This window comes from Trametes versicolor, assembly GCF_000271585.1.
Source record: "Trametes versicolor FP-101664 SS1 unplaced genomic scaffold TRAVEscaffold_12, whole genome shotgun sequence".
Lineage (NCBI taxonomy): Eukaryota > Fungi > Basidiomycota > Agaricomycetes > Polyporales > Polyporaceae > Trametes > Trametes versicolor.
In genome coordinates this window covers 669013-694376 of record NW_007360332.1, presented here as the reverse complement: position 1 = coordinate 694376, position 25364 = coordinate 669013, and the positions used below count along the sequence as shown (strand labels likewise).

Genomic DNA, 25364 nt, shown 5'->3' with positions numbered 1-25364 from the left:
AGAAATCACTTGAGACAGCCTCTAGGTGATTATAGGGCAGGATTTGGGAGCGGCCACAGTAGAGGAGCCACAGACAGAGAGTTGCAGTCGAAGTAGCCCAAGCGTGAAACAGATTCGGAGGGGAGGGAACAAGGGGAGGGCATATCGACATCGATGTGGCCTCCAGCAAGCTGCCAGAACAATGTGCCTCGTGGTGGACTGTCGGGATCATTGCAGGCCGCGCGTGCACCCTGGCCACACTGTGGCTAGCTCAGCATGAGCGAAACCTGTTCCTGGCAAAAAGAATTGCGTGTTATATGTTGCTACAGAGTCGGCTTACTCTCGTGAGCCAGGGTATCTACCTGCAGGCATATATCTTCACGTAGTTGATTGTAGACTGAGATAACGTCCGAGTGTCTAAACTTGAGACCTCTGGGTAGCACTATGGATATCGATAACGCAAAATGGTCAGTGACTACGTCCTTCATTATCATCGGTCGTGCAATGCGAACTCCAACAATCTTTTTCCCAAGACGAACGGTGCGTTCGGCTCGTCAAGTGTCACAGCTCGGAGAGCGAGACCGTATGCACATACCATTATTTGATGGAGACTTGTCGGCCGTACTTCGATAGGTCCTGAACACTTTGCCAGCCGGCGTCAGCTTAGAAATTCGGATGTACCTGCATGAGAAATATTCAAGCGACTCCACAGAAATTCATAAGCAGCAGTGGGAGGGTGTTCATCGTTCATCATGGTGGGAGGCTGAGAAATGCAGTTGCGCGACGCACCGGATTCACTACGCACGTGGGCGACCGCGGCGCGATGTGGCTGAGATTCCGATTTTGAGCAGGTCGAGTCAAGCGTGTGCATCTGTCTGCACTTACGACAACCACCACCACAACCACCATGAGGTACTTTTCGACTCGCGGCGCGGACCAATTCCTGTCTTTTGAAGAGGTGCGCAGGGAAATTCATATTTCTTACTCATTACCGCTGCTAAACGCCAGTTTTTCAGACAGTTCTCGCTGGACTCGCCCCGGACGGCGGGCTATACATCCCCGAACACGTCCCCACACTGCCCGAGAACTGGCAGACCGCATGGAAGGACTACTCCTTTATTGATCTTTCTGTCGAGGTCTTGTCCCTCTACATCTCGCCTGAAGAAATCTCCAAGGCAGAACTCCGGGCGCTCGTCGAAAAGTCATATAGCACCTTCCGCCACCCGGACATCACTCCGCTCAAGAAGCTCGACGAGAAGACATACATCCTCGAGCTCTTCCATGGACCGACCTTTGCCTTCAAGGACGTTGCGCTTCAACTTCTCGGCAACCTCTTCGAGTTCTTCCTCCAGCGTAGGAACGCGCGGAAGGGGCCTAGCGAGAAGCCGGAGAAGTTGACGGTTGTGGGTGCGACAAGCGGGGACACTGGCAGGTAAGCACGCATACATCTCATACCAGTTACTCCCCCTTCAACGCACATGCTCCAGTGCGGCCATTTACGGCCTCAGAGGCAAGGCGAACATCTCCATCTTCATCTTGCACCCTAAGGGCCGGGTTTCCCCCATCCAAGAAGCGCAGATGACCACCGTTACGGATGCGAACGTGCACAATTTGGCGGTGCACGGAACCTTCGACGATTGCCAGGTATGTGCGCCCCTTCCTTCTTCGCGTTTCCCCACCTGAACTCTCCTCAGGACATCGTGAAATCGCTATTCGGGGACCGCGAGTTCAACGCGACACACAGGCTCGGCGCGGTCAACTCGATCAACTGGGCGCGCATCCTCGCGCAGACAGTCTACTACTTCCTCTCCTACTTCCACCTGCAGCGCCAAATCCCGAACGCAGAGGGGGTTGAGATTCAATTCGTCGTCCCCACCGGCAACTTCGGCGACGTCCTCGCGGGCTACTATGCGAAGCGCATGGGTCTTCCGATGGGCCGCCTTGGGGTCGCGACGAACGCGAACGACATCCTCGCGCGTTTCTGGAAGAGCGGTGCATATGAGAAGGTCGACTCGGACAAGAGCGCGCCCGGGGAGAGCGCCCCAGTGGGCGGCGCCTCGGACGGAAAGCAGGCGGCCGATGCGAGCGGGGTGCGCGAGACGCTCAGCCCAGCGATGGATATCTTGGTGTCGAGTAACTTCGAACGACTGTTGTGGTACCTCGCCTACGAGGACGCGGCTCAGGGTGCGGATGAGGGGTCGAGGAAGAAGGCTGCGAGCGCGACGATCGCAGACTGGATGAGCAAAGTCAAGAGTGACGGTCGCGTGCAGGTCCCGGTCGCGGTGCTTGAGCTTGCGCGGAGGGATTTCTTCGCCGAGCGGGTGTCCGACCAACAGGTATGTCAACCATGTTCGTTTGCGTGCGCGTGTTCACCTGGTGTATGCGCAGACCCTGGACACGATCAAGTACTACTTCGAGTCGGACTCGCACTACGTCGCGGACCCCCACACTGCCGTCGGGTTGTGCGCTGCGCGTACAGTATCTGGCCAGAAGTACGGTGTTCCCCAGTGATCCAGCTTTGTATTCACGCTCATCACCATTGTCGTATAGCCCTCCGCAAACGCGCCAGATCGTCCTTTCGACGGCACATCCCGCAAAGTTCTCAGAAGCGGTCACGTGCGCATTGCAGAACGCGCCATCGTTCGACTTCGAGCGAGACGTACTCCCGCAGGAGTTCAAGGGTCTTCTCGAACGCGAGCGCCGCGTTATCGACGTTGAGGCGGCCCAGATCGACCTGGTGAAGAAGGTGATCGAGAAGTACGCCGTCCCCGCGGGCGAGGTCGGCGCGAGCGTATAACCGCGGAGGTCCTGGACCTCTAGCAAAGAAAAAGACCCCGTGCATATGAGGGGCCGAGGATAGAAGAATAATACAGATGTAACATTGGGATAGGTTCGCAACAGACTATCGGATCCTGTTGTATGTTTGCGGTTGGGCGACATGCTTAGACTCTGCCGTTCTGAGGTAAGCCTCTCCACTAGCCTAGCATACTCGATGGGTTCTCACCCGGGTGCCACTCGTAGATTGACTTGCGCCAGTGTGCGACCGGTCTGGCCTGCACAGGACAGCGGAGATCGTCCAAATGAAGCTCTCGGGGAACGTTCCACCCCGAGGCCGAGTTCTCTGGGCGAATGGGGACACGGCCACAGAGTCTATATTGCCATCTTCGCCCCGCTCCCGTGCCGCTGACTTCTCCCCAACGGATCTTCCCTTGCTCGTCCAATGACCACCTGCTTGTACACACGGCCACTATCTTCAGGGAACACCTAGCACTCGAGCCCTCTCACGGCAGTCACCAGTGGCACAAACCTCCGCAATCCTGTGCCAACCAAACACTCTACCGAACGTCGTCGGACATAATGTGCTCGGCTGTGGCGGGCTGTTCAGACCTATAGAAAACTGAAAGGCGCTGTCCGGAGATTACTCTCGCGCATGTTTGGGTTGTGCGCTCCGCGAGTACTTCGCGTGTGTCGTGCAGCTCTCGAGCATGTCCACGCAGCATTTGCGCAGTGCCGCATGTTTTCCTATACCCAAACATTGTCGCCCAGGCTGGAATTCCAGTCCTTGTCTCCGCTCCCCAATCTCAGCTAGGGCTTTTGTGCGGGTTGACCCTTCCCGCTACCTCCCCAAAGGTGTTTCTATTGTTTCTCTACTGTTGCCTTGGTTTCGCATTCTTTTCTTTCGCACTGTGCCGCTTTGTGCCGCTGCACTGAACGTGTGCCGCGCGACTTTCTCATGAACTCGCACAGCGCCGGGCCGCTCACCCGCATGGCAGCGTTGTGGGGCACGGGCGCTAGGGAGGCTCGGTTGAACTGGTTCGTCGACATCCCGACCGTCGACGGCTTTCTCCCTCCTCCCTCCGCCGACGACGCCCTCGTTTGTCCCCATCCCTGCTTTGTTCGTGAAGATTGCACTCACGCCTATTCTCGGTGGCTGGCTTCTCTGAAAGCTAGGTGTTCAGCATACCCCGATTTATAACTCCAGCGCCAGCAACAGCGGCACTGCTCCTTCCCCCTCTCTCCGAGTCACCCCACGTCGTGCTCGCCCACCAGGCACCATCTCTTGCCATCTCATACATCTATCTCCTCCTCTCGCTGAGCTATCGAGCTACCTTGGGTTCTCCCTTGCGATCTAATCAGCCTGCACACAAGCCTCCGCCGCTATAACTTATCATTTACCTCACGCTATGGCATCCGCATCCACATCATCTCACGTACCCTTCCCAAGCTACGATGAACACGCCTATGCGTACGGCGAGGAGGCCGACAGGCAAGCGTACCAGGACCACGCGGCACCACGCTTCAGCTACCTGCTGACGTCTGTGCTGGGCTCTCCATTTCTAACCACGTCGGAGCTCCCCGAGGACGCAGACACGGCGTACGCGCCAAGCATACCAATGGATGCGATGGACCTCGATGGGGATGCCGACAATGGAGCGGACATGGAGGACGTCGACGGTGCGTTCGCCTCCGTGCCGCGCTCTTTCACCGTCACCCGCCCACCGTCGCCGACCCCGAGCTTCCGCACGGAGACGTTCTCCATCGTGAACTGGAACCCGGAGCTATATAACCTCATGCTCCCCAACGCGGATGGTACCCCGCGCTGCTCGATGGGCTTCCTACCTTCAGGCCGCCGCACCGTCGCGGGCTACCCGAGCGCTCACTGGATCCCACATAACGCATCATCGCCGTCCCCGATGAAGCCCTCCCGCAGTCTAACAATGGGGATGGGCATCTTGCCCCGGATATGGGATGCTCTCCGTGAGGGCTCCCCGGTGAAGAAGGGACGTCGTCGGCCGGGGCTGCCTGCGTGGCGCGACGCGGGGACGGATCTCGAATACCACTCGGATGGCTCGGTTGATTACGCGAACCTGCTGCCACTGGACGGCGAGGAGGGCGAGCTCATAGACGACGAAGCGTGCTTCATTGACGTCAGAGCTATCACTGGCATGGGTAAGCGTCCTACCATCCTCCGCACGGGTTACAGGGGCTCAACGTTGTTCGGCAGACATGATATCACATTTGCCACTCGAGCTTTCATTGGAGTTGCTTAGCTACCTCGACCTGCCATCTATCCTAGCTTGCCTGCGTGTTTCAAGGTATGTTTGCTTGCCTCCATACCGACCTCGTGCTAATTATGCGCCAGAACATGGAACCACCTTGCCCGCGATAACTCCATATGGCGCGTCCTCTTCTCACTGAAAGAGAAAGACGGGTGGCGCGTGGACCTCCGCCGAGCGATTCGGCCTGGTTCTTCGGCGCAGTCGGCCATGCCGTTGTCCGCCTCGCGGGCGATGATACCTGCTCCATTGGAGATCAAGTGGTATGAGCTCTACCGCACGCGGACCGAGCTCGATCGCCGCTGGTCGAATTATCCTGGCGCAGGGCTGAGCGCAGACCTGAGCGACGATGCTGTTGCGGAGGATAAAGAGGTGACGAAGGCTTGGGAGCCCAAGGTCATGCGCATCAGTGGGCACAGTGACAGGTAGGTTTGCGGCCAAACACGCCTTTCGTCTTCCTAACCGTGTCGGTTGTAGTGTCTATTGCCTCGAGTTCGACTCGTCGCGTATAGTCACTGGGTCGCGCGACCGCACCATCAAGGTGTGGAGTCTGAAGACGGGGAGGTGCCTCGCAACATTTAGCGGACACCGCGGGAGCGTGCTCTGTCTGAAGTTCGACCGCGATTGGGACATTGGAGACAATGTGCGCGGGGCAAACGGGATGGAGGTCGACGACCCGTTGGCGCCAAGAAAGGGGTTCCTCGTCAGCGGCTCCAGTGACTGCTCCGTATGCGTATGGGACCTGTACGCCCACCCGCAGGAGAACGGAGAGTCTGAGATCACCGCGGAGGTGAAGGCGGTGCTCAGAGGCCACAGTGGCGGAGTGCTCGACCTCCGAATCGATGCCAAGTGGATCGTCAGTTGGTGAGTGTCCCATATTTATGCGCCTCCCTCCATGTGCTGACGACGGGGTTGCTGCGCAGCTCGAAGGACGCGCTTATTCGAGTCTGGGATCGTGAGACCCTTGAGCTGCGTTCTACTTTGCGCGGACACGAGGGCCCCGTGAACGCCGTCGGCTTGCAGGGTAACCGTGTCGTCAGTGCCAGCGGGGACGGCAAAATGATCCTGTGGGACGTTGCCAGCGGCGAGCGGTTACGGACATTTGAGGGTCACGACCGCGGTCTCGCGTGCATTGAGTTCAAGGTGGGTTTTGCGCTCCTTGTGCCCAAGTTTAACTGTCAGCTCACCTACATGTGCAACAGGATGACCTCATCGTATCCGGCTCCAACGACTGCAAGATCAAAGTCTGGGACGCCAACACCGGCACATGTCTTCGCACACTCGTCGGGCACGACTACCTGGTCCGCGCTCTTGCCTTCGACCCGCGCAGTGGGCGGCTCGTGAGCGGGAGTTACGACAAGACGGTCAAGGTGTGGGATCTGCATTCGGGGAAACTCGTGCGCGAGTTCCGCGGATGTCATGTGAGCCACATCTTCGACGTCAAGTTCGACCATTGTCGGATTGTCAGGTGCGTTGTATCTCTCGCGTTGTGTGAGTGTTCGGAATGCTGACACAAAATTATGTAGCACATCGCATGATAGGAAGATCGTCGTGCTCGACTTTTCCGAGGGGCTCGACACGAGCCTATTCGTCTAAATGTCAACGCGGAAGGCCCATGACTTGTCGATACCCCTTCTCGGACCTATTTTACCCCTTCCTAATGGACACACACACCCTCGTTTGACATTCCGCCATACCCGTGGATCGACCAGTACGACATCGACGCTGTCTCTGCTGCGCTTCTTGTTTATCCTGTCTATCTTGCACCTCTCTGTTCACTTTGTTCTGCGACCCCCGGATCCTCTTTCGTCATTTCATTTGTGTATAGCTCACGCACTTTCCCTTTCCGCACATGATACCCCCACCCGCACGCATGGAGCCCTCCCGTCTCGTTCAAGTTCGCCATCACATATCTCATTCGTTGGTATTTAAGCAGGACACTGTTGTGTGTACGCTGTATCTCGCTGTATCTGTACCAGTATACATAGGAAATCCGAACTGTCTTCACATCCGCGCTTCAGGCCGTTCTACGAGCTTGCAGGAACGTCCTCAAGTTGTTCTAAGCGAGGTGCTGAGGTATGTGCCTGGTACAATGGGCGCCTACGCGCCCACAGCGCGCGCTGCCCCGCAGGCGAGGTGGCTGCGAACCACCATGTCCTCTGCCGTCGTTCCTGGTGACGATCCCCGCGACGCCTCTGCGGAGGCTCCGCTGTCTCTGCCCGAGAAGTGGCAGACTGACTCATTCGGTGCGCACCTGTGTCCGCGTCGCTCACATATGCCCAGTACTGACCAGGTGCCGTGACGCGATATAGATGCGCTCTCGTCCTCCAGTACGCGCTACCCTCCGCGCGGACCATGCGCATGTCAGCTAACACGGAGGCTTTCCCTATAGTGATGTTTGTGTCTGGTCTGATCATGGTGACGCGGAATCGGTGCGTCCACATACACGTCTGCTGGCCAACCCATCCCGACCGTTGTTCTGACGCGCGAACGTCCCCCCTCTTCCCCGCACCCCGCAGGTACCTCGCGTGGCCGTCCCTCCTGCTCTCCATCAACAGCGTCATCAACCAGCACCCCCTGCGCATGAAGGAGGGCGCACAGAGCAACATTAGCGTCATCATGTGAGTCTCTGTTCTTGCTGCCCGTCCTCCCCACTGGTGACTGACCGCGCGCATGCAACGCGTACAGGCTCGGCATTGGCGCACTCATTGCGTCGTACCTGCCGCTCATCCTCATCGGGCCTGCGGCGAAGGTTCCCCCGCCGTCTATGTGATGTATCCGGGGTTTGGATGGAATATATATTCGATTGCACGAGCGCGTTCGGTGCTGCAAGGGCACGCGGCGCGAGCCGAGATTGAGATACCCCCATTATTCGCAAGGAAGCAGTAAGACATGCTTCGCCCTGTAGTCGTATTAGGGGCAGGCTTGTTGACTTGCCTTTGCATGTGGAAGCTATTGGCGTGTAGCGGCGCGCTATGAGACGTCGCGGTTCCCCGGCGCGTTGCGGGACTGATTTACGAATAACGTTGACCTGCAATGACATTGTCGTTTCACATGGAGGAATCGCTGCATTGACACACGACAGTGCTGGTTCATTCCGGTGTCCGGTAGGAGGTCATAGTCGAGTATATGCGCCTCAAGCACAAGACGACCAATGAGCAGACTAACTCTGCGCACTGTACCGCAGTGCAGCGACGGAGACCAATCACTGATAACGGGAACAATTCAATCATACACGTCGGAGACCATAGCAGCGTAGCCCTTGACGCATACCCGAGAGAACATCCGAGGGCAACGAAGCACGCACGACAGATTTTGGCAAATAGATCATTGCAATACAAGCGACATGCATGACATAGTGATACAATGCCCTAGCGACCTCGACGCTGTGACCTAGTCGAAGTCCTAGCACTCCCCGGACTTGAAGCGCAGCAGGGGATGCGACAAGAGCGACATGCCTCCCCGAACGTCGAAGAGTATGGCACTGTCCATAGCGCGCCTCCGCTTAGAGTGGCATGACGCCCCTATTTTGCAAGCCTAGCGGCCAAGGGCGCGATTACTCTGATAGACGGAGAACTCGTCAGGGGGGAATGACTCCGGAGCGGGTCAAGAAATACGCACTGGAACGAGCCCGCATTTTTCTGCGTTTGCGACGGAGTCTGCGGGACCTCTTTTTCTTCCACTTCTCTCTCATACTGTTGAACAATGATCAGGAGCGGAAGCAAAAGCGGAGGCAAATGCGACATACGTTGCTCGTGATAGAGTGGACTACCGAGCCTGCAGTCGCGGAGGCAGTGGATATGGCAGGCTTGTGGAACTGTACAGTTCTGCTTACGTAGCGCTCTCACGAGTGTCACCGAATTGAGAGTCAGCGCCACTGCCTGCATGGCTTGACCACTTGGGACACGCGCAATGGCGCAACGACCCAAAGTCCCAGCTGCTCTTCATTCTGAACTCACGGAGTACTCGTCTCTTCTGCGCGCCTTGCGGACTAGCAATACCCTCGACCTGGTTCAACACCTCGCGGAACCTCCTTCGACCGGCTTTCATGCGAGCTCTGACTGGGACGATGTGTCGCTCCCTGATGAGGACCATCATGAAGTTGCCAGTGATCCTCCCCTGACGGAATCTGCCTCTCAGGACTTGGTCTCGAATGTCGGCTCCTCTATACAGTCACACGGTAGCAGCCAATCTCGTGAACAGCTTCCCATCGGCAAGGCAAAGCAGAAGGACAACTGGACTCGGTGGCCTCTCCTTGCAGGCGATGTGCATGTGCCGGAGTGGGGTCTGCACGATGAAGTCCGTCACGCCGCTCAGGAAGCACTCACATCCTCCCAAGACCATCACGGCGCTGGACCCTCGTCTCTTAAGGATCATAATTCTGTCCCTCCCTTTGACGAAGAGGAACGCGAACATCCAGCGCTATCCCCTCCTGCTCTTCGTGCTATGACTGCTGACTCGGCGGCGTTCCTTACCCGAATACTGGCTTTGCTGGCAGCGCACGTACCTAACACCGAGAAGAGCATGCAGAATCGGCTGCGTCCCATCGATTGGGAGACGGTCATAGACGTTGCTTGCACCCATGGAGTTGTATCTGCAAAGTTCGTATTTACCTATGCTTTGTGCGCGTCCATATATCACTGACATTGATCATAGCATGGCTGAACGTGTTCGTGAGCGCATGTCGCGTTTGTATCCCCTGGCCCGACCGAGCAGTAAGACATATCGTTCACATTATGACCCTGCGCTAACCAAACACCAGCTGCTTTCCGGGTCGGTCGCTTGTCCGCCGCGAACACCAACCTAATCGGTAGACTTGCGGAGCTAGACGCTTCCCTGTTCGTACCCGCCGAACACGAAAGTCAGTCGTTGCGTCGGATATGCTCACTCTCGTCTGACGTTGGTATTTTTGCAGCTAAGCGTAGGCCAAAACGCAGCTCTAAGAAGCGTGAAGCCTCTGCAGACGCCAACCTGCCAGCGAAGAGGCAACGCTCAGAGGACGGCGGATAAAGGCGAACATGTCCATAGCACCATCTTCGAGGGCCCCCATATTGTCCACGCACCTAGGAGGTCACTGAAAGCGCTGTGCCATCCCAGCGTCAGGTACATAATAGCATCGCGTGGAGCGCCTGTACATTGGTGAGTCTCGCTTCTTTTGAAAAGGCCCGCCCTCCCTGCGGCGCCTCGTTATGATGTTTGAGGCATTTGGCTTTAGCAAGGACTGCTTGCGTTGCAGAAAATTATCTCAGCTACCTTCGGGCGGTCTGCTTTGGCAGATACGCTCGCTATATCTGAACTTATCTCGATACCCGCTGGATATGCAAATATGGCACGTTGCTGATGCCCATTCCATGCACAGATATCTAGACCTCATCCGCCTCGAGCACTCCATGACAACATCAGCGCCAGCGCCGGAATATACGGCATGCTATCATCGTGCCAAAGACGATGGGTGACGACCAACATCGCGCGGTCGTCGTGGACGTGGGTACGGAGCCGGCGTGCTCGGGTAGTGCTCACGCGGCTTTATGCCACACATAATCAAATTGGGACAATACAATGTATACACCATCCTGTACAGTAGGCTACCTCACAACGCGAAATGCAAACACAGGGCAACGCGAATCTGCTTGTACCGCGACTTCTATCCATCCTTTCAGGCGCCGGCCCAGGTTCAAACGTTCACAGGGTGGCCGCTACCGACGTGTTCAACGTCGGTGTTACCGTGCAATATCAAATTCGACGCGCAAAGCCCAGGTACGACTTCCAGCAGAATTTGCATTGCATGTCTCGCGCCTTGTGCACACATTCCCCTGGGTGATGTCCTGTCAAAGGGGGCGCTTTCGCATGCTGCATGCGCCAGGGGGATGCCATAGGACGAGAAATACCACAGCTGGCTCGAACCGGCTCGAACACCCCGACCAAAACAGCTATGTATACGCTAGCGCAGACATGATCGAGTATCGCAATGATGATTAACCACGACGCTCACGGAAAGCTGTGGCTCGCCATACACTCCGCCGGACTGCTCTGCACTGCACATGTGCTCCCTTCGGAGTCTATACAATGCGGTGCAAAACGCACTTTCCTGCCCAGCCGTTGCGTGTTTGGCAAACCTAGTGCCCCTGGTAGACGTGAGCGCGCCGCGTAGGTCGGGATAGGTGGAACGCGTACTGAAGTAAGTATTCGGGGATGTGGTGCCCCTATCAACCATGGATGACACGGTACGCACTAAAGTAGCACGCGGCTGCGCAGGCTTGCCCGCGGAAAGCTAGAGCTAGACGCTATCAGAGTTCAGACGCCACAAATACCACCGACCGTATGGGGCGGGCGTCGTGCCGTCGACAGCGTGCGAGCCCGCCGTCCACGATGTCCGTCCCATGGCCATAATCTCTGTTCGAGCAGTCACGAAGCACGCCTGAAGGTAGCACTTGTGCTCAGAATTTCCTTTTGTACGACATTCCGGTGACAAGTCTGGACACCTGCGCGTGCCGACGGGGGCGGGGGATGACCCAGATGATTCGGGCTCGGCAGTATCTGCCGCTGCAATGCCATCCACTCGCCCGCCGGACAATGTAGTGGATGCTTACTGGGCGGGGCGGGCGGGACGACCGAATGCAGATGGGGTGGCGCGACGCACCTGTGCTGAGGCTCGGCTATGTGCAGCCTATATATGATGGCTGTTGGGGGCGCGCACGGTGGACAGCCCGGGGATGTGCCGCAGTGCGGGCTCTCGGCCAATGATGACGTTGTCAATGTTCGCAGCACAAGGCCGGTGAGGCTGTTGTTGCGGACTTTGCGTCGGGACGATTGCTCGCCGTATTGCTCGAGTTGACGGATGTCGGTTGGACGAGAAGCACGGCGGGGCTTCTCTCATCGCGATGAGATAGAACGCGGTCGCACGAGGTACAGTTCCTTCCTTCATTGCATGCGCCCTGGCAGGGAAAATGAAATGACCATCTGTCAGGCTAGTCTAGAGTTTACTGCAAAAGGTACTGAGGTCTTAAGGTCTGAGGACTACTCGTTCAGGAGCAGATCAATGCTTACACCTCGCTGTAGTGGTTACTGATCAATGGAACGACGGGTTTGCCCGGATATCAGCATACCTACCGTTAGCTTAAGATCGACTTCAGCCTCCTGTGAGGTCTCGAACCGGGAGCCTGAAGATCCCGCTGTTGTATGACGAAGAGACAGGCGGCGGCGGGGAACGGCTTTGATGGCGCGCGAATATTTGGGGCCTGATATACGGCTTGGTGTTACCCTACATTCGTGCAACAGACGGATCACGGTGCGCGCGTGGGGCGGCACGCCCTACGTCGCGCTGAGCGATGCCTCGTCCGTTGGCAAGGGCTTCGAAGGTCGGAGACTGCCAAGTAGCTGAGGGTGGTCGCGGACGCAGGTGATTGGGAGGACGGAAGGCAAGTAGAGCACATGGGTGGCAGTACAGAGACAGCAGCTCAGTCTAATGTAGCAGCGAATGATTTGATGGCGCATTGTCGGGTCGTGGCGCCGGTAGAACGTCCGTGCGCATTTTCCCAAGATGCTGGCTGCGAACCTGCCAGGTTGTCCGGCCTTGGGAAGAGTTGGCTCTCGCGGGATGCGATGGCAAGCTGGAGAAGGTTGGAAGAAGCTGCGGCGATGGCAGCGTCGGGATGCCGTATAGGATTACGTAATAAAAAAATAAGCGGCCATACAAACGCAAACAAGATGTTAGCGGGCAAAGAGGAGGCGCCGGACAGGATGATGGTCGCAACTCAGACGCAGGCGGCGTCAAGACATCGCTGATGGCCCAAGTCAATATTACTTCCCTTCCCTCCTCTTTCTCTCATCCTCCCTTTGCTCGACGTCCTCCAAGACTACCTCGCCGTCGCGCCAGGTAGCCTCGCTATCCGTTTCTTTCGACCCCATCTTATGTCTGGTTCCCTCTGCGCTCCCTTCCATCTACGTCTACGTCTGCTTCCCGATGCTCGCGTCCGTCTTCGGCAAAGGAACCAAAACCTACAGCCAGAGCAAGAAGAAGTTCTCGACGATCACGGGCATACGTCGAGTGCACTCTCCACCTTCCCCCGCGTCATTTGTGTCCCCGGAGATTGTCGAGATCAATGAGCAGGGCCCATTCGGTGGGTCGTTCTCAGAAGACCGCGCGCCCAGCTTCGAGCGCTCTGCTGCCGCCGCCGCGTCCGCTGCATCGCCTCAGCTCCAGCTCGAGTTCGACGACGGGGAGCCTCTCTTCCCGCCCAGCATTCTCTCGCAGACACAGCCAGGCAACCGTACCCCACCCAAGCGCAACGTCTCTCTACCAAACGGAGGAAAGAATGGTTCAGAAGGAAGCAGTTTCGGATCCCGAGCGCGCGGGCCAGGGTCCGAGGATAGCACCATATGGGAAGAGCCATTACAGGTACGTTGCGGATTCGTCGCGCCAGGGGCATCGTCTCGTGTGTGAAATGATTTGTTGCACGTAACTTGGTGGCAGACGCCGCATGTGCCCACATAGCAGCGCCGTTGTGGTCTGCGTGGAGCGAGTGTTTGCACGAGATGCTGCTCCTGGTGTCTGCAATTTGACCGCCTTCACCACACGTTGCTAATACTTCAACAGCCGAATCGACTGCAGGTCGACACGTCTGTGCAGAACGCGCGTAGCTTTGAGGATATCTCGGAAAGTGTCAGTATGCCTGATTATACGCACCAACTGTCGTGCTGAGAAGCGTCCACAGAGCGCAGCGCACTCCATACGGAAGCCTACTCCTTCGCCCATCAAGATACCGAACAACTCAACCAGCGCAAAGATCAGGGTGCAATCTTCTGCAGAGGAAAGTGCTGACGCCAACAAGAATGTCCCTCCACCGCTTCCGACCAAGAACAGCCGTCCACCAAGCCCCTCCTCCGCGATAACAGATGACATCTCGTCAGCTGTGTCCGGCACGAGCATGGCTCGCGCACTGGTCGCGACATCGTTCGTGTTATCCAACGAGTCGCGCGCCTCAAAGTACAAGTCTGGGATGACGCGCCAGGACTCGGCCACGCTTCCTCGAGGCGAGCACCCTTTGATCAATTCTCCCTATATGCGCGAACGGCGGGCGAGTAGTGGTGAGCCTAGCAGCGCACGATCATCCTCCGTCCCCCCGGTTCCCCGACTTCCGTCGCGCGCGGAACTAGGTCTTAGCATAGACGGCGCGTCAGGATACAAGAGCCAGCGCAATTCGGTGTCTCTCATCCTCGATAGCGGGGAGAGCGGCCAGCTTGTACCGCCGCCGCAACTGAAGCGGCCGAAGAGCACAGGTCGGCTACGCATGGAGCAGACGATCAGCATGCCGCCCATTTCTCCGATCTCCGAAGCTTCGTCGCCAGCGCCCTCGGTACCTGAAACGCCAGGGCCGGCCGTGCTGGGCACCACAAACGTCTCTAACGCGTCGAGCCGATCGCTAGCCAACTCTCTCGCTCAGCAGCGCGGGCTCAACCTTTCGGAGGGCAACACCAGTTCGTCATCTCTCGGCACGGAGGCGTCCAACCACGCACGCGCCGCGACGGAGCCCGGGGGAGCTTATAGCTCTGCGGGGGAGAGGCGACCGTCGAATGCGTCCAAACCCAAGGGCACGCTCGCTGCAGGGTTTGACCGGAACGGCGCAGCCATGCCGGGTACCATGCGGTCGTCCGGCGCGTTCGCAGTAACAAACGGTCGTCTCGCAGTGACGCGCACGGCATCTGAAAGCGGCGTATCGCGCGGCCAGACGTCAGGGCCTACCAGGCCTGCCGTCCTGCTTCCCATCGGCGAGCGCCCTTCTTCGGTGCTTGTACCCCCATCTCCCCAGCCTTCATTGGTATCCAATGTGGTCGCGCCAACTCCCACCTCCACGCGCGTGGGGCCCATCATGTTGGCCGCTGAAACCCCTGTCGACTCGCCCGACCTGCTGGACAGTTTCCCGCTCCAGATCGCGCGTGAGCGTTCGGCCGGACCTCCGCCTCCCCTTCCATTGGGTCGTCGCTCAGAGGAGAACAACTCTATTCCGACTCCGTTGCAGAGCTCGAGCGGCGAGTCCATGTCTGGTGCGTCGATGAACCGGCAGACGTTCCCGGAGACGCCGAACGCGTTCTCGCCGCTTTGGTCGAGTACGTTCGCGTCTCCTCCGACTAGTGCGCCGCGCAGCTCTATCGACCAGAGCCTAGTGGGGCGCAACGGGAGCATGATGCGCGCGTCGGGTCTTATCGACATGACTCGCATGGCGCCGCGGGGTGGACGTACCATCTTCTCGAAGCCGTCTACTCGCGCATCCCGTGTGCCCCCGACACCGCCTCTCACGGGGGAGAGCACGAATGAGTCGCAGCCAGACAGCCCTGTGCTGGAGGATCCGCCCGTTCCGCTAGCGGTCAAACGCCTTACGGCCATCGAGGAGCAGGTCGCGTCGCGGAGTGTGTCGCAGTACTCGACTATCCCCGAGCCGCCTACTAGCGGCGCTCAGTGGGAAAGTGAAGCGTTTTATGTGCAACAGCAACGGGTTCAGCAGCAGCAGGCAGGGAAACCGCGGGGCGGGAGGGACAGGTCCGAGTCCGTATCTGCTCATTCACGAGACGGCAGCGTCGCACCGAGCCAAACACAGAGTCAGACAACGCAGACGTCGTCCAACCCGTCCGCTGCTGCTCAAGCCAAGGCTGCCGAGGCGTCTTCCCACCGACGTATGCGCTCTGTAACGAACCCGGACGAGCCACTCGCGTCTCCGCCACCATCGTACCCCGCAACTTTCGATCCTATCCCGCTGCTGCATCCTCGTACGGGCACGGCAGACTCGTCGGAGCAGTCCAACCGTTCGAGCATCAACTCCAGTTCGACGCATCTCCAGGCGTCCTCCTCATCGCAGAGCTCTGTTCCGCAGAAGCGCTCGCTCTCGCCATTCCCGTCGCCCCCACCTTCCTCAATACCGCTTCCCCCGTCGCCTGGTCGCTCAAGGATGGATGCACATGCGTCTTCAATCAGCGTGGAGCAGCCCCCGCCTCCATACATGGAGATGCCCCGCAATTCGACACCACCAGCTCCCCCGATCCCTACACCGCCCACCCCTCCGGCACAATCACCAGCCCCCAACTCGCGGTTCGTCATCTCCGATCCCCCAGCACCCCCGGGCACTCCCTCCCGCGCTACGTTCACGCCTGATACGACACCATCAAAACGTCTTCCCCGGACGCGCCCTCCCTTACCCCATGGTCCGAGAGCCCCGAGCCTCAGCTCAGCTGCGGCGCGGATGCGCGCGGGCTCTGTCTCATCGTTGAGCAGCAACGTCGCAGGCGGTTCATCACGGATGATCTCGATGGCGTCGCATACTGCTCCACGCTTCCAGCCTTCGCGCGTCAACTTCCGCGGGCTGACGATGGAGGCGGCGCAATGGACGCTGACGTCGCAGCAGCTGCAGCACATCGTCTCAACTGCGATCCGGCAGTCTGCGGACGCGTCGGCGATCAGGATACTTCCGCAGGAGACGTTGGAAGACGAGCTGCCGACGGAGATGGACCGGCTCGAGGCACGCGCTGCGGAGCTCAAGACGAACTACAAGCTGGTCGTGCGGCGACGGAACGCATCTCTTGCGACGCTCGCGCGAATCGCAGAGGGCACGGAGCACGTCGAGCCGGGCACAGCAACGCGCGTGGCGGAGGAGCTCAGCGATCTGAACGAGTCTCTCGACCAGACCGCGGAGGAGCTGTACACCGTGACGGACCAGCTCGGGCAGCTGGCTCGCCTGCGCGACCTCCATCAACGCAGTGCGCTCGCGATGGCGCTGCGCAAGCTCAACAACAGCTTCCTAAAGCAGGTCGGGGAGGTGCAGCGCCTCCGCGATATGGTGGATACACTCGAGGCGGAGCGCGACGAGGCGTGGCAAGAGGCACAGGAGGTCGCGCAGGAGTTCGACGACTACACGGAGCGCATCATGGTCGAGCCCTCGCCATCGTCGCGCGATGCAACCCCGAGTCGCCGCTCAAGCCGTGTGATGATCGCACGCAAGAACAGCCAGCGGGCGTCCAAAGCTGGTTTGCGTTCGTCGATGTACAGGCGCAGCCAGCGTTCGTCGACGACCAGCAGCCACCGCTACAGCGGTGCGGCGTCGCCAGGCGCGTGGGTGCCTCCCGGCCACTCGGAGGATATCCCGCCGGTCCCGCCCATCCCTCTTCGCAGCGACCTCATCCGCTTCCCATCTGGCGACCTGCCTACGCGAAGCTCTATGGGTACGTCCGCTCGTGCTGGCAGTTTCTCCACCGAGGCTTATTGGACTCTAGATTCCCCATCGTCCGAGCTTCGCGCCATGATTCAGGCGCAGAAGGAGCTGTGCGAGATGTTGGGCATTTCTCTGGAAGAACTCAAGATCACGCATCAGCCCTCTCGCCGCCAGTCCATGTCCGCGCTACCTGGCGCCAAGAGCCCGGTGTCTGCTGCGCCAACGCGACGCAACTCCGACATTGTCACCCCCAACCACCAACGCTCCTTCAAAGTATAGTATACCACGGGCGACGACGTATGTACCGTCCGCTATCTTCTACATTCACGCAAGTTCCTAACCGCACATCATTCGCAGACCTTCATGACTTAACGCTTATTTATTGCTTGGGACCCTCGTTCGTTCTAATCAAGTACAGTACAGCTCCCCCCGGTCCGCGCTCTCATCACCACGTTCCTTTGGCTATTTACACTATTTCCTCACGCAAATACCTCGTCGCATGTCGCATGTTCTCTGCATCTGGACCCCGCTGTGTGTGGCAGATACATATATCCCTCTTGTTGTATATTCGCTGTATCTGTCCACTGCAGATCTGCTCTCGTACGTACCACGTAGAATGACATATGTCGTTGATGCCTATTGCTACCGTCTGGTGGGCCGTGTGTGAAGACCTTCGATGCTGATACCGTTCTACATCGCAAAAATACAATGACCCAGCGTATGGGCAGGTAAAGTAGGAGGTTGTACAGTACAATGTCCGATCGCGCTAGTAGCTAGTCTCATCGCCTGCAGACACGATCACGAAGGTAGGGATATGAGATCCTGGTACGGTGCCCTCTCTCGCGCCCATCGGTCTTCAATGGTCTCTGGCACCTCCATCGTAGTATCGACCCATGCGAGACCCCACGCGCCCCCGCCGACCTTGGCGCCGCCGAGTACCTGCCGCTTCTCACCTTGGGGTGGAAGCGCCTCCCAACGGGCTTGTGTAGGTTGTGTGTCCGAGCGGTCTGAGGGAAGGATAAGGGTGAAGCACACGTGGATATAAGCGATGGTACTCACAGAAGAGAAGACCTGTCTGCGGCTCGTATACGCCAAGAGGCAATTCGCTTTCCCTCGCACGCCGCTTCCTGCTGCCCTCACTCTGCGGTGCATCCATTGCCTCACGCTTCTCACCGCGCTCGGTCCCCACGACGTCGCCGTAGATACCCCCGGCGAGCTTTAGGTTCTCCTGTCGTAGCCGGGTCCAGTCGCTCGTGGCCTCAACGGTGCGCTCCGCCGCCGCATACATCCAGTTCTCCTCGTTCACGCCATCGCGTGTGAGGTACGACTTGCGCACTGCGTTTAGCGGGCCGTCGCTGTACGGGCCCCACCCAGAGCCGCCGAAGATCGTAGTGGGCCCGCCGGCGCGATATATACCGAGCACCGCGCCACTACGATCACCCTTGCCACCTTGCGCTCCGCCACCCGAGGTGCCTGCAGCGAGCGCGGCAGCTTCGTTGGCAGCCGCGGAGGGGTCTTGGAGTTCCCCAACGTAGTCTCCCGGCTTGAGGCCTTTGGCGGTGATCTCTTCAAGGACTTTGTCCTCGTAGTAGTCGTCGACGACCCATCTCCCCCCTACACTAGGGCGTTAGGACGGGAATAAGGTAGTCTTCTACTCCACTTACCAAGCAGCATTTTAGCACCGTGTAGCTTGAACGCGCTGCGCGCAGTGACAAGGGTTACGCTTCGCGTCTTCAGATGTGAGCCGAGCTTCCCTTGCTCGATGAGGTGCTCCTTTTCCCACTGCGACGCGTTCTGTTTCAGTGCCAGAGGATTCCGGCGGAAGTAGTACAGCGAGTCGCGGAAGCCGGACGTGCGCGCCGCGTCAATGGCAAGCATATACTTGCGTTCGGGGTGTCGATTTGGTAGCACAAATGTTTGCGCCTTAAATCTCCTACCTGCGATACGTTTAGTCCGACAGATAAACATGCAATGAAGGGATACTCACCACCAAGCAAGTCACCGTTCTTGTCAATCTTCGTGTCGCCCTTGGGGTCATCCTCGGTGATGTACTCGTCCCCGTCCATGATGTATATCTTGCCCTGTATGCGCTTGAAGGGCCTTCCGCCACCCATAGGACCCTCGCTCTCCTCCTGGATGTATCCCTCGGCGCCCTCTGGGAGCTCAGGCATTTCCACCTCTTCATCCCCGCCACGCTTCGGGAGTTTGATAGTTATACCTCGTCCCCGCCCACGTCCTCGGCCGCGCCCTCGTCCGCGCGTGCGCGGGGTTCCTGCGCCAGAGCCCCGCGGCCGCCCTCGTGGACGCCCACGCGGCCTTCTCGCTGGTGTACTGCCCTCTCCCACCTCGTCGTCGTCGCCGCCCTCTGGACTGTCCGCCTGTACGCTGGGGTCTGCGTCTTCATCGTCCACGTTGTCAATGTCTATAGCTTCGTCGTCGTCTTCGTCTGGTTGCGGAGTCAACGGGACAGAAGATGTCGCTCGAGATGGGCCGGCGCCCATGTCGTCCGTCTGCTCTCCAGGCTCGGTCTCGTCGCCGTTCACATCTTCCTCCTCCTCTTCCCGTAGAGCAGCGACCCGAGTTCGCCGCGGTTTGATGATAATCTTTGTGCTCGAACGCTTCGACGGCGTGTTCGGCGCCATTTTGTGCTTCCTCTTATGAGAGATATGCTCTTGAGAGGTTGAGCAGTGAGAGCGGATGAGAAGGGTTGTGTCCAATCGAGTTTCAGGCGCGTTCAGACGCGTCGCGCTTGCACAGCGTGACATTGGTCACAGGCCAGCTGGCTAAAGCTAAATCACGTAACCATGTGACTGATGCCACCCAATTGGGAGACCCGACACGGTCGCGCGCGTGAGCGCGTCTTGTATGGCCGCGACTTGACCTCAACCACTCACAATCACTTCCTTGACACCATGGCCGACGCCGTAGAGCCTCGCCGGTCTCAGAGGGAGCGAAAAAAGGCCTCACAATTTGTATCTGGTACGCGATACGCGCTTTAGTCATGACTGGAAGTGGCCAATCTTAACACCCGCATACTTCGTAGTTAGCAGCTCCTTGCTCAAGAGAAAGCGATCAGACGCGACAACTGACGAAGAGAATGACCAAGATGACGCGCGTAGCGATGCATCAGACCCTGCCGCTGCTGACGACGAAGCCGACGCGGAGCAAGAAGACTTTCACGCTCCCAAGCCACAGGCGAAGGTGGCTACGAAGCGGAAGGCGAAGTCGATCCCAGCACCGAAGAAGCCTCGTGTACCGAAAACCACCGCACCTAAACGAACCAACGCGAAGACTGCCGGACCGCCGAAGCCGAAGAAACCATCTGTGCGGAAGGGGAAACAAGCGGGAGACGGAGAATTCAACGCGGAGAAAGTGGCAAAGGATAGCAAGATATCTGGAGACAACGCGTTATTCAGTGCGTATCTACTTTTGGTTGACTGCCGAACGTGTCTCACCGGGGCACATCACAAGATGCCCTCATGAATCCCTCCGCCGCGCTCCAGTCCACCGCGGAGGACTTCCTAGAATCACTCTCCAACTCCCCGGGGCCCAGCCTAGCTGAGTTGATTAACTGCATACTCCGCTCCTGCGGCTGCAACGATTCAGTTGACGAAGACCGTGTGGTCGACTATGATGGGGTAGTTGACGCATTGGACGACTTCACGGAAGCGTTGAAGAAGGTAAGTAGAGTGGTTTCGCTCTGTAGTACGTGTCTCACTGTGTGTGTTCCCACAGGACGACACCCCCATCTACCCATTGACTTCCAAGCTGCCAGTGTTCAAGAAGTTCCGCAGGTCACTTTCAGAATTCCTCGAACGCTTCATCATTTCTTCAGCCGAACTTGGTTCGCTGTATACTTCGGACCTTATGCCGACACTGCAAACATGGGTTATCGCCATGTCATCTTCACAACTTCGCAGCTTCAGGCACACAGCCACGGTCATCGCACTGGAGGTAGAGACAGCTCTCTGTGATGTAGCCGCGTCGGTCGAGAAAGAGGCAGAGGTTGTCAGCCGGCAGCGTGAAGGCGAGCGCAAGCGGAAAGCTGCGGGCAACAAGGGGAAGGCCGGGAGCGCACGGGAGTCCGAACTGGAGAAGAAGGCTGCCGAAGTTCGCGATCGCCGGTCCAAGCTAGCAGAGTTCCTCAAGGAGTTTGTGGACGGGTGAGTGTTCTGGCACTCGCACTCAATCACTTCTGAGCGCATATATGCAGCGTTTTCGTGCATCGATACCGAGATCTCGACCCCAATATTCGCGCCGAGTGTGTGCGCGCCATGGGTCTATGGTTCAAGAAATACCCCGGCCACTTCCTCGACGGCGCGTATTTGCGCTACGTCGGTTGGGTCCTCTCAGATGCCCATACTCAAGTGCGATTGGAGGCCGTGCGCGCGCTCGCCCTAGCCTACGAACAGACCGCATACATCGGTGCTGCAGCACTGCAACATTTCGCGGAGCGGTTCAAGCCGCGACTCGTCGAAATGGCCGTGGGCGACATCGAGCTCAGTGTCCGGGTCGCCGTGGTACAAGTCCTGCAAACGATCGACGGTCATGGTCTTCTCGAAGACGAGCAGCGACAACAGCTATGCCTCCTCGTCTATGACGAAGAAGCGCGCGTGCGCCGCGCCGTGAGCGGATTCGTCAAGGGTGTCTGGGAGGAGACTGTCGACGAACGCCTGGTCGGAAGACGGTCATCTGATTCGGACAAGCACAAGGCAGGCGTCAAGGCGTTGGGCATGCTCTTGGTAAACTGGGGTCGCGCGCTCGACAAGACCAGCGGGCAGGGCGATGCAGACTCGGAAGACGGGATGGATCTCGGTGAGGGCTCATCGAAACGAGTCCGGGCCAAGGAGGTCGCTTCTCTTGTGGGCGCCAACCCCAAAGGACGCACCGCACTTGTCGTCGAGGCGCTGTGGGACGAGGTGGACCCTGTCCGTGACTGGGAGACCCTCTTGGACGTCTTGCTACTTGACCACTCCGCCGCGGGCGAGGAGAACTCTCGACCCTCTTCTCGGTCGAAGGGTAAGCAAGCTGCTACTGACTCCGCCGTTGACGAAGCATGGCGCTTGGAAGAAGTGGAAGAAGCGGTACTTCTGGAGCTCCTTGTTGCGACACTTCGCAAAGCGCTTGTCGACGCTGCCAATGCCAAGAAAGTGAGCCTGCTCTTACACATCAACCTCGCGCATATACTCACCTCGCCTGTTAACAGCCTGACGAGGACACAACTTCCTCTGACATCACACGTGCACTGATCAAGGCGCTACCACAACTTTTCGTCAAACATCAGACAGACGAGCGGAGGATCTCTGACGTCCTACTTGTCCCCCAACTGATGAATCTGGATATGTACTTGGAAATGAGGATGATGACGGTGCGTGACATACGACTACCTAGCGAGACTGCGAGACTTAGGCCCGGCGTGTTGCGCTTCTAGGCATACTCAAGCCTATGGGAAGACGTCACGAAGCAGTTCCTCTCCCACTCTTCACCCGTGGTGCTCGCGAACGCCGTCGCGACGATCCGGCGCATGATGGACGCCACCAGCCTATCAAAGACCAACAGCGCCAAGATCCTCGAACTCGAAGACGAGCTCTCGACATCCTTGCGCGATGCTATTGCCGGACGAGACGAGGTCGAAGTGGCGTCTTTTACGGAGGACGAAGTCCTGTCGCTCGGTGCGATCTGCGCCCGCCTAGCCGCGCTCTCTGGTATCCGCGACATGACCTCCTGGGTAGAGGAAGACGAGGGAGGGAAGCAGAGTAGCGCGTGGGATATCGTCTCTGCGCTGGCGGAACGAGGAAGACTAGGATACAAGGAAGAGGAGATGGTGAGAGCGTCGTACACTCAGCCCATAAGGGCGGCAGTTGATGATTGGCGGAACAGATGGTGGATCGTGCGCTGCAGGTGCTCACTTTGCACATCATGTGGAAGGCACGCAGTCTACCCGCAGGCGAGGAGCTCTCTCCCGAGGAGATGCAGTTCCGCGACAAGCTCAAGGAGGAGCGAGATTCGCTGCTTGAGAAGCTGGTGGAGTTCGCCGTTGGCACGCAGTCAAATACGGTGGAAGGCGTCCGGCGAGCGGTACGTATCTTGCTGACGGTTCTGGGTAGATATATGCTCACTCTTTGCACGACAGGCCTTCCAAAACCTCTTGACTTTGCACATCCTCTTCTGTCCCTCGGAAACCACTGCCCCTGATGGTAGTAGGCTGCCCACTGCAGCACTTCCGTTGTCACTCGATGACGAAGTGCAATACCGTTGTGCGGGCTTCGTCCAGGCGGAGATCGAGCGTTATGCCGAGGAGATTGCGGAGGCAGAGCCTGCAGAGGAACCACGTAGCGACGACGAGAGCGATGAAGAGGAGGACCAGGACGAGCCTGAGGAGCAACCCAAAGGGAAGAAAGGGCGGGCTGGCAAGGGCAAGGCCGCTGCGAAAGTAGCTTCTCCCAGTAAGTGAAGCTTTATTGGAATCGGAGCGCAACGACTCACATTAGGTCGACATAGCTCCCCGTCCGGAGTCGCGCTCGCAGTTGGAGAAGGAATACGTCTTCATCGGCGTTGTCACCACATTCCTCCGTGCGATTCGCGCCGGCGTCATTCACTTCAGGCATTCCGCCACGATCCTAGCTCACTTTGGCCGACTCGGACCGACGTTCGATTTGTGCTCCAAGGTCATCATTGAGATTCTCCGTGAAGAGGGCATGTACAAGGACAACGGCGATGCCGTTGTGGCGATCATCTGCCAGGCGCTTCAGGAGGTGAGTACCGTCGTTGTCCGCATCGTTTTAGATCATGACCAAATGTGTTACAGTCTTTCACGCTCTACCTCGACGCGGTAGTGAACACCGAGGAGCATGCGATTGCCCTGGCAAAGGCGCTCTCCGCAAGCTTGTTGATCCGAGGCGCCCAGCTCTCCATCGTGCGGCGCCTCGACAGCAAGCACATCGTCAACATCCACACCACGTCGCTTAACTGGATCGTCAAGCGACTGGCCATGTATGAGACGGCGAAGAAGAAGAAGGCGCGAAACAAGTGCATCGTGTTCTTCCGTGTTCTTATCCCCTTCTGCTCGTCCGTCGACAACCGGGACTCGTTGACGATGTAAGTGATACCTTCTTGTTTACGGTAGCAGAGCTTAACGCCTGGCGAGCAGTAAGGCGCACCTCGACAATCTCATCGCCCAGGCGAAAGTGGAGATATCACCCACCTCCAAGCCATGGGAGCCCCATCGCACATACGAGAAGAAACTGGCAGCTGTTGCTGCGAAGGAGAAAGGTGAGTGTCTGTCTTGCGAGGCGAGCTACACTAGCTAAATGTGCCACATCAGGTCCTGGTGGTAAGGGCCGGAAAAGAAAGGATGCGAAGAGCGCCGAAGTTGTAACAACTGACGATGAGGCTGGGGTCCTGAGCGATGGGGAGGGCCTTGAGGCGCAGGGACGTGCTGGCCGCGGGGGCGATGTCACCGACGCCGAGGGTGGCGCCACCGAAGACGAGCACGACGCACCGGCTGCTGCTCGCACGCCCAAGGCACGTCCAAAACCCCGTCCAGTACGCAAGGGTGCGAAGCCACAGAAGGAGCCGGCCCAATCTCCTTCCAAATCCCTCTCACGCTCCCCGTCACCGACTCCTGCCAGGTCGTCCCGGTCGCTGACGCCACTTTCCTCCGTCCGGGAGTCTGCGCCGCCGGAGGAGCCGCAGGCTCTGGAGACCCCGAAGGCAACGCGCAAGCGCGCTCGGTCGGACGAGGATGAGCCCTCCGAAGACGGCGCGCAAGATACCACGATGAATGGCGCAGAGGAGGCTGAGAGCGCTTCGCCAGCGGGCGGCGCCCCGGTGGCCTCTCAGGAGACAGAGGCCTCCGAGATACAAATCCGCCGGAAGCGCGTCCGCCATTAGTGATACCCCAGGAGACCGTGCGTCTGCCGTTATGCTTATTGTCCTGTACGCACCGTCCGTCTTGTCATCTCTTGCTCTCATGTTGTGCTGCTTGCCGTGCTGAATATAATGCATTATGTATTCGTTCTGCGTCCACGCGTACTCGAGAAGGAGATGGTGATAGGTGAAGGAACGTACTGCGAGGCTCAAGCGGGCCCTGCTGAAACGATTGGGGAGCGGGGTAGGGAACACAAGG

General features: G+C 58.3%; 7 protein-coding genes across 7 annotated transcripts; 6 read left to right on the top strand and 1 right to left on the bottom strand.

Moving 5' to 3' along the window:
- Positions 1-886: 886 nt before the first annotated feature.
- Positions 887-3253, top strand: TRAVEDRAFT_66962 (tryptophan synthase beta subunit-like PLP-dependent enzyme; the record flags this gene model as incomplete). Its single annotated transcript, XM_008045540.1, has 7 exons — positions 887-937; positions 996-1411; positions 1467-1623; positions 1674-2315; positions 2368-2471; positions 2530-2941; positions 3001-3253. 6 exons carry the CDS (start codon positions 887-889, stop codon positions 2774-2776), a joined length of 1617 nt encoding a protein of 538 aa, XP_008043731.1. The 3' UTR covers positions 2777-2941; positions 3001-3253.
- Positions 3254-4418: 1165 nt separating this feature from the next.
- Positions 4419-6632, top strand: TRAVEDRAFT_134364 (WD40 repeat-like protein; the record flags this gene model as incomplete). Its single annotated transcript, XM_008045539.1, has 7 exons — positions 4419-4929; positions 4985-5075; positions 5123-5461; positions 5514-5900; positions 5960-6179; positions 6239-6504; positions 6563-6632. 7 exons carry the CDS (start codon positions 4419-4421, stop codon positions 6630-6632), a joined length of 1884 nt encoding a protein of 627 aa, XP_008043730.1.
- Positions 6633-7188: 556 nt separating this feature from the next.
- On the top strand, positions 7189-7809 carry TRAVEDRAFT_133113 (uncharacterized protein; the record flags this gene model as incomplete). The annotated part of the gene is made up of 4 exons (XM_008045538.1): positions 7189-7300; positions 7429-7468; positions 7556-7657; positions 7725-7809. 4 exons carry the CDS (start codon positions 7189-7191, stop codon positions 7807-7809), a joined length of 339 nt encoding a protein of 112 aa, XP_008043729.1.
- A 1139-nt stretch (positions 7810-8948) lies between these two features.
- TRAVEDRAFT_52485 (uncharacterized protein) lies at positions 8949-10046 on the top strand (the record flags this gene model as incomplete). The annotated part of the gene is made up of 4 exons (XM_008045278.1): positions 8949-9637; positions 9693-9751; positions 9799-9897; positions 9952-10046. The coding sequence occupies 4 exons, from the start codon at positions 8949-8951 to the stop codon at positions 10044-10046; spliced, it is 942 nt and encodes a 313-aa protein (XP_008043469.1).
- A 2953-nt stretch (positions 10047-12999) lies between these two features.
- TRAVEDRAFT_23735 (uncharacterized protein) lies at positions 13000-17515 on the top strand (the record flags this gene model as incomplete). The annotated part of the gene is made up of 3 exons (XM_008045133.1): positions 13000-13434; positions 13633-13698; positions 13751-17515. 3 exons carry the CDS (start codon positions 13000-13002, stop codon positions 17513-17515), a joined length of 4266 nt encoding a protein of 1421 aa, XP_008043324.1.
- Positions 17516-17973: 458 nt separating this feature from the next.
- TRAVEDRAFT_154814 (uncharacterized protein) lies at positions 17974-19704 on the bottom strand. Its single transcript, XM_008045537.1, has 4 exons — positions 19220-19704; positions 18901-19169; positions 18296-18850; positions 17974-18243 (listed from the first exon to the last, which is right to left on the bottom strand). The coding sequence occupies exons 1-4, from the start codon at positions 19405-19407 to the stop codon at positions 18035-18037; spliced, it is 1221 nt and encodes a 406-aa protein (XP_008043728.1). The 5' UTR covers positions 19408-19704; the 3' UTR covers positions 17974-18034.
- Positions 19705-20148: 444 nt separating this feature from the next.
- Positions 20149-25248, top strand: TRAVEDRAFT_60843 (uncharacterized protein; the record flags this gene model as incomplete). The annotated part of the gene is made up of 13 exons (XM_008045536.1): positions 20149-20215; positions 20280-20651; positions 20708-20916; positions 20972-21399; positions 21450-22386; positions 22443-22604; positions 22668-23060; positions 23117-23314; positions 23370-23682; positions 23738-23991; positions 24045-24334; positions 24387-24508; positions 24561-25248. The coding sequence occupies 13 exons, from the start codon at positions 20149-20151 to the stop codon at positions 25127-25129; spliced, it is 4314 nt and encodes a 1437-aa protein (XP_008043727.1). The 3' UTR covers positions 25130-25248.
- Positions 25249-25364: the final 116 nt, after the last annotated feature.

Bases quoted from the DNA above. Each gene is read 5' to 3' on its own strand.
- TRAVEDRAFT_154814 (XM_008045537.1), bottom strand. From the start codon at position 19,407: ATGCCTGAGCTCCCAGAGGGCGCCGAGGGATACATCCAGGAGGAGAGC. The intron at 19,170-19,219 runs GTATCCCTTCAT...TATCGCAGGTAG, and splicing joins GGTGACTTGCTTGGTGGTGA to GAGATTTAAGGCGCAAACAT. The intron at 18,244-18,295 runs GTGAGTACCATC...TCCTTCCCTCAG, and splicing joins GCAGACAGGTCTTCTCTTCT to ACCGCTCGGACACACAACCT.